This window comes from Ranitomeya imitator, chromosome 1 (assembly GCF_032444005.1).
Source record: "Ranitomeya imitator isolate aRanImi1 chromosome 1, aRanImi1.pri, whole genome shotgun sequence".
Taxonomy (NCBI): domain Eukaryota; kingdom Metazoa; phylum Chordata; class Amphibia; order Anura; family Dendrobatidae; genus Ranitomeya; species Ranitomeya imitator.
In genome coordinates, this window is record NC_091282.1 from 314,839,423 (window position 1) to 314,847,495 (window position 8,073).

Sequence of the window (8,073 nt, forward strand, 5' to 3'; positions counted from 1 at the left end):
TTACAACTGCAAGTCCCTTTGGAAAAGTGTATATGAGCTCTCGACATCTCGACCCTGGAATTTTTGCCCACTCAAGGCAAAACTGCTCCAGCATCTTCAAGTTAGAGGATTTACCCTGGTGAACTGCAATCTTCAAGTCTGGCCACAGATTCTCAATTGGATTAAGGTCTAGGATTAAGGTACCTTCACACTAAACGACGCTGCAGCGATCCAGACAACGATCCGGATCGCTGCAGCGTCACTGTTTGGTCGCTGGAGAGCTGTCACACAGACCGCTCTCCAGCGACCAACGATGCCGGTAACCAGGTTAAACATCGGGTTACTAAGCGCGGGGTCGCGCTTAGTAACCCGATGTTTACCCTGGTTACCATCCTAAAAAGTAAAAAAAACAAACACTTCATACTTACCTTCCGCTGTCTGTCCCTGGCGCTCTGCTTCTCTGTACTGGCTGTGAGCACAGCGGCCGGAAAGCAGAGCGGTGACGTCACCGCTCTGCTTTCCGGTCGCTGTGTTCACAGTGAGTGCAGGAAAGCACAGCGCCAGGGACAGACAGCAGAAGGTAAGTATGAAGTGTTTGTTTTTTTTTACTTTTAGGATGGTAACCAGGTTAAACATCGGGATACTAAGCGCGGCCCTGCGCTTAGTAACCCGATGTTTACCCTGGTTACCAGCGAAGACATCGCTGAATCGGCGTCACACACGCCGATTCAGCGATGTCAGCGGGAGAGCCAGCGACCAAATAAAGTTCTGGCCTTCTAGCCCCGACCAACGACATCACAGCAGGATTCTGATCGCTGCTGCATGTAAAACTGAACGATATCGCTAGCCAGGACGCTGCAACGTCACGGATCGCTAGCGATATCGTTCAGTGTGAAGGTACCCTTAGACTAGGCTCCTCCAAAACATTTACATGTTTCCCTTTAAACCACTGGAGTGTTGCTTTAGCAGTATGCTTTGGGTCTTTGTCTTGTTGGGAGGTGAACCACCATCCCAGTCTCCCATCACTGGCAGAGTTTTGCTCAAAAATATTCCTATATTTCGCACCATCCATCTTCTCCTCAACTCGGACCTTTTTCCCTGTTCCTGCTGCTGGTGTTTTTGGGGTGGTGAGTTATGTTGTGTTTGACGCCAGACATAGCGTTTAACTTAATAGACTAAAAGTTTTGTCTCCTCTGACCACAGCACCTTGCTCCATACATTTAGGGAGTCTCCCACATGCCTTTTCGCAAATTCAAAAAGAGTCATAGAATTTTTGTTTGAAAGTAAAGGTTTTTTTCTGCCAATTCTTTGATAAAGGCCACGTTTATGGAGTGTATGGCTTATTGTGGTCATATGGACAGATACTCCAGTCTCTGCTTGGACCCTCTAATAATCCTCCAGGGGCATCTTTGGTCTTTGTGTTTCCTCTCTGATTAATGCCCTCCTTGCCCGGGCTGAGCGTTTTGGTGGCCGGCCCTCTCTTGGCATGTTTGTTGTGATACCATGTTCTTTCCATTTGGTGATGATGGATTTGATGGTGCAATGGGGGATCATCAGGGATTGGGATATTTTTTTTTTTTATAACTCAACCCTGATTTGTACTTCTCAACAACGCTGTCCCTCCTTGGTCTTCATGGTCTTTCAGTAAAGGTGTGTGTATATACTGACAGACCATGTGACACTTAGTTTGCACACAGGTGGACTTCCTTTCACTGTGCATGTGACTTATGAAGATACTTGCTTGCACCAGAAATTTTTGGGGACTTTGTAGCCAAGGGGGTGAATGCATATGCACATTCCAATTTTTAATTATTTAATCCTATAAATTAAATTTCTGCCTATATTTTTCTCACATCACTTCACCAACTTAGGTGGACACCTAATCTGACATCCTGTAGAGTTATTTGGACAAGACGAAAATCTCTTTATATAGTTTACTGCTGGCCTTCAACCAGCATCTAGAGGTTAAAGAGAGATGTGAATGAGGCCAACCTGCATTGTTTGATTATGTACTCTATTTGCATGGTTTTTCCTTCTCTGTTTTGAATGTCAACAAACTGGCTGGCATGGACAATGTATGTAATCAACATATTAGAAAACATCATTGTTCAGTGGCCATGCATTACTGTTTTACAAAGACAACAGAAAATAAACTGTAAAAGCTAATGTTAGAGGTAAATATTTGTCCTACAAGAAGAGTCAATACTTCAGACAACAGTTTAATTCTGGGCCTACTGAATTTACATCTGGCCTAATTAAGAAGAAATGCTATGTTGTCACATTGTCAATATTGTATTTATTATGCAATAATTTGGCATGTTTTTATCCAACATTCTGATAATGTTTTAAATAAAGTCTCATGTATACACAATCCCTTTTAATGCTATTATTTTTTTTTTTTTGTTCACAGCATTTCACAAGTCGTAAGCGTGGGCATGAAATGGGCTCCGATGCCAGTACTTCTACAAGTTCACAAACCTCAACAGTCCAGTATGAAAAGCGAGCGAAGAAGTGATGCGATTTTGACAATTGCTGTTGCTTTATTTATATTTGTATTCTTTGTACAGTAATCACGTTCTATTTTTTATTTTTTTTGTAATTTTTTACATTTTCTGCATAATGTTTCTGCTGACACCTCTATTATTTTGTGATGCAGGGAGATTGTGCTTTGTGTAATTAGTCTTTGTAAAATCAGATGGAGGTGGGGGATAGGGATTTTCTGGCATTATTTTGTAAGCAACTTTCTTTAAACCTATATAGGTTTGCTGTCAATGAATGGAAAACGTATTTACATTTTAAAGCTAAAATGTATAACTAAATATATAAGTATAAAAGAAAATACAAATGCTTCTTATAGCTGAGAGTGCTACAATTGCATCCAGGCTAGGTAATGTGTGTGTGTCTGTTCTTTATCTTAAGCATCTATTACGGTATTTGGACATTTGAGTCCAAGGTGTTAATGTCGGAGGTCAAGTTTGGATTCCATTGTAGCTAACTCCCAACTGTGAGACATATTAAGCACCCTACTAACCAATTATCAGTTCCATCAGCATCCTGAATGTAAGCGGTGTATGTAGCAGAACACTATAGCTCTGTTGCTGTGTAGTGGCCGCGCCAGGTACTACAGCTCGGCTCATCTTCATTTAAAGAGTGGTTGATATGAAGTACCTTAGAGAGGCCAATAAATCCTATGCAGAGCTGAGCTACGCCACTGATGACGTTTGTTTGTTGAGGATGCCAAGTATTGAACTCCCATTGACCTCATATGCAGATTGCCTTTTTTTAAAAAGTAAACCATATTCTTCTTCACTGACAGCAAATAGCGATCAATATGTCAGAGTATTGAAGCACAGTGTTTTGGATTTTTTTAGCGCTCTTCATTGTGTTTTTTTTTTTCTTCTGTGAAATATAATTAAGAACCCAGAAGAATGTTACACCATCTTATGATGGTCAGAAGTATTTTGTTGGCTGCTTATACCCAGAACTCTAAGAATAATTTGAACTCACACTGTAGATCCAGGTAACGGTTGAACATATTTTAGGGGGTTTTTTTTTGTAAAAACCAAAATCAAAGACCGTGGAATTCATTGCATCACGTCTGTATATAGAGCTGCTGAATCTTTTCAAAATGCTTAGTTTGAAATTAATGATCACTTTTGGAAATCTGCCATTCAGATTTGTGTAGAAATGTTCTAGGCACTTTAACAGAGGAGATAAATAGAGATGATCAAATCAGTTCAAGGCTAATTTAATTAACCAAGTGTTTAAAAATTTTTTTTTACATAGTTCTGAATGTTCAGCAAAATGCCAGCCACCATTTTCCATGTTTGTAGAGAGCTGGGTTTAAAAAAACAAAATTCTTACTGAACCACCACTGATACCTCCCTTCCAGTCTTCCACGCAGCTCCCTGTGATCTCTTTGCTTTGGCATCACCCACGCAAAGTCCTCTTCTTGCATCTTCACACTACTCCGGGACCTTTAGGGCTAAGTAGGCCTTTGATGTCACAAAGTATGAAGCCTGACTAGGACTTGGGATTCACACAAGTCGTGACATCGGAGGCGTGCTGGAAGCCCTAGTTTAGTGAAGCTGCAGGAAGAGGATGTCAAGTGTGCAGTGCTGAAGGAAGCAAGAGGGCAGAGGACTGGAATAAGTGAGCGGCATCAATTCAAACTTATTGCTGAATTGGAATTTTGCCACCCTCACTCAGCAGCAGTAATAACCATATTCTGTGCCACTGACTTTAGCACATGGCTGTCATTCTTTATTGGATTCACATGTTCTGTAATTTTTTCAGATTTTTGACATGGAATCCCATACATGTAACGCTGTGTACCTGACATATATTTGTGCTGGATTTTTGCACTGTATTCATCCTTTGCGATGAATTGCTTTGCAAAATTTTGCATTTATTGCATTGATTTTGCCACTGATTTTGAGTTGTGTAAATTTTGATTCTTTAGTCTGTAGACATCATCTTCCTCACAGAATTAAGAGATATGGGAGGCGGTTACATTTTAGAGAGTTTTTGTTTTTTGGGAGATAGATATATAGTTTCTATATCATCACTTTTTTTTTTAATCCACATGTAGCAATAAAATATTTGCCAAATCTGTTGATTTAAAATATTGATTTGAATAAGGTCTTTGCAATAACCACATGATTTTCTAGAGGTCTCATTCAGGTGATTGGTGCAATGTGAATTTCTACAGCAAATTTACTGTTACTATACCCTAATCTTTAATTGAGAGAGCCAAACACACACGTCAAGCATTTGATCTCCTCCTCTATTCGTCTAAAGGTACCTTCACACTCAACGATATCGCTAGCGATCCGTGACGTTGCAGCGTCCTGGCTAGCGATATCGTTCAGTTTGACACGCAGCAGCGATTAGGATCCTGCTGTGACATCGTTGGTCGTTGCAGAAAGTCCAGAACTTTATTTTGTTGCTGGACTCCCTGCAGACATCGCTGAATCGGCGTGTGTGACGCCAATTCAGCGATTGTCTTCACTGGTAACCAGGGTAAACATCGGGTTACTAAGCGCAGGGCCGCGCTTAGTAACCCGATGTTTACCCTGGTTACCAGCGTAAACGTAAAAAAAAAAAAAACACTACATACTTACCTTCCGCTGTCTGTCCCTCGGCGATCTGCTTCTCTGCACTGTGAGTGCCAGCCGGCCGGAAAGCAGAGCACAGCGGTGACGTCACCGCTGTGCTTTGCGGCTGGCGCTCACAGTCAGTGCAGAGAAGCAGAGCGCAGGAGGACAGACAGCGGAAGGTAAGTATGTAGTGTTTGTTTTTTTACGTTTACGCTGGTAACCAGGGTAAACATCGGGTTACTAAGCGTGGCCCTGCACTTAGTAACCCGGTGTTTACCCTGGTTACCAGGGGACCGGCATCGTTGGTCGCTGGAGAGCTGTCTGTGTGACAGCTCTCCAGCGACCAAACAGCGACACTGCAGCGATCGGGATCGTTGTCTGGATCGCTGCAGCGTCGCTTAATGTGACGGTACCTTAAGTTGAGAAGCCCGTACAGTACAACCTATACAGTTTTGATAAATTCAGTGTTTTATTTTCTGTTCTCTGTATGCTGATCATTGTATAACCTTGAACACACCACTGATTGACAGCTTTATGTGTACACTGTGCATAGGCAGACAGCTGCCAGAGTTCAGGAGTATGGATGATTACATGGCAGCATATTTACTATTCCTCTCCTGATAATCCCTCACTGATAAAACTGTATTTTTTATTCAAAGCTACGTCAAGGAGCCCAGTAAGTAATACATCATGTTGCACCTCTGTTCATGTCATGACGGGGTTGCAGAGCATTGTTCTTGGAGTCCTAAAACTCTGATCAGCAAGCCATCTCTCTATGGAATAGCTTGTGTTTTTTTTGTTTTTCTTTTGGTGGGGGGAGAGTAGGAGGACCCATTAAGGTGTAGAATGGAATCTTGGGGGTCTGAGCATGTGGCATTGTGTGCATTAACATTTACTCAGAACCTGTACAAAATAAAGCTGTTTTTCCCAAATTAGAACTTTCTCGCATCAAACATTCAAGGAGTGGTCCAAAGTCATACTAAACTTCAATCTAAATCCCTATCTATTTAGTGCTGTAATCTAAGCTATTTTCTAATATACTTGTATTAAAAATTCCCTTCCATTCTGAAAAAACACTAACTGCTATTCTATTTTTTTTCCCTGTGTAATGACGATTTGTTTAAGAATCCCAGTGCATGCTGGGATACTCAAAGCATCATCAGGGGCAAAGGCTGCGATCACTGTCACAACCCCTGTTCCCCTCTCTGCTGTTTCCCTTTTTGCGACCTATGCACTGTGCGATTGGCAGAGTGACTGTGTCCGCTCTATTGTCTGCTCAGATCAGTAATAGTAAGCCAGCAACAGAGCAGTGTCAGAGTACCCAAATTGCAGGAGAATGGCGGCGTCACTGGTCTCTGCATGCCGCGTGTTCTGACACCGCTCTGTTGCCGGCTGATTATTACTGATCTGAGCCAATAAAAGAGCGGATGCTGTCATTGTGCAGATTGCATAGTACACATCTCACCGAGCGGGACACAGCAGGGATGAGCACAGCCCCTGAAACAAGCATCACCTTTCATTTCAAGGAGGAGGAAGGGGCTGTGGCAGTGACTACAGCCTCTGCTCCCTGCTCTAATGACTCTTTGAGTATCCCTGCATGCATTGGGATGGATTCTCAACCGAATTGTGATTACACAGGAAATAGGAAAAAAAATATAATAAATAGAATAGCAGTTGGTGTAGTTCGGTAATGGTAGAGAATTTTTAATACAAGGATATTCAAAAATATCTTAGATTCCATCACTAAACAAATGGGGATTTAGAATTAAATTTACCGGTAGTTTGACTATGTGTTAACTGTAAAGTAATACTAAAATCGGTAGTCCAAATTTAAAGTGGAGTCACATGCCATAGTGATTTTAGGCTTGTTTGTGTACTGCCTTTGACATGCTGGCATGTTTGCTGTGATGGGTAACAGCATTCAATTTTTATTTTATTACACTTTTATGATACAGTTTTCTCTTTTTGGCTTCAGTTTAATATAAATGTTGTAAATTTAAAAAAAATAGAAATTTGTATATTGTTTGCACATGCTTACAATCTATTAAATAACAATTTACTCTACATTTTGCTTAACTGTTTTTTTTTTATCACATAAATTTTTATTAAGGAAAATCAATGATAACAAATAACATCAAGCTGTTATTCACAGATAATCATATATTTTATGAACATAACTCCCCCTTCCTTTTCCCTCCCTATCCCCCCCCTTCGAGACCCCTTTGATGCTTTCCCAAATTCCCATCCGATATTCCTTCCCCAATTCAAATACAATTGTATAGTATGAACATCATTTATAACATTATGCATCCTCCCCACAATTCTAATCCCATTCTATCCATGGCTGCCAAATCATTTGAAATACATCTAGTTTATTTCTCTTAGTATAGATACTTTTTTCCAATAAAATTATATGGTCCGCCTGCGTAAGAAAGTCTCGTCTAGTCGGAGGCTCCTCCCTGATCCAGAACCGAGTTATCAATTTCCTTGCTATGAATAACAGTCTAGCAATCGCCAGTTTAACCATAGATACCACTGCTATTTCTTCCACATAGCCTAATATACAGACCAAAGGGTCTCTGGGAATGACACACCTATATACCAATTCAATCCAATTCAATACAACTGTCCAGAAGGCGGACAATCTAGGGCAGTGCCACAGCATGTGTAACATGTCTGCCTGTTCCTGCGAACATCGTGGACACTCGGAATCAGACCTCAAACCCATCTTGAACAGTCTATCGGGAGTTGCTCAACTGTTTAATCTATATTTGCTTTCAAGATTTCAGCAAGCCCATCATGTTTGTTGTCAAATATGCACTTTTAAAGGAAATTTGTCAGTAGGATCAACCCTCCTAAGCAGTCTATATGGGCATGTAGGTAATAAAAAGTTCAATAAAAATGATATATTGATATGTGATCTGAAGTGATATTCCAGAGTAATCCATGTTTCCAGGATGTCCCTCCTGACAGCATCATGGAGGTTGTCCTTCCT

The 8,073-nt window shown here is 41.0% G+C and overlaps 1 protein-coding gene across 1 annotated transcript in view; it reads left to right on the forward strand.

The window, feature by feature from the left end:
- CHEK2 (checkpoint kinase 2) overlaps positions 1 to 5,061 on the forward strand; it is an 88,715-nt gene extending 83,654 nt beyond the window's left edge. Inside the window, exon 15 of the mRNA XM_069758585.1 lies at positions 2,390 to 5,061. Coding sequence (XP_069614686.1) covers positions 2,390 to 2,494 — 105 coding nt within the window. The 3' untranslated portion in view covers positions 2,495 to 5,061. The remainder of the gene's footprint in view (positions 1 to 2,389) is intronic.
- The last annotated feature ends 3,012 nt before the right edge of the window (positions 5,062 to 8,073 follow it).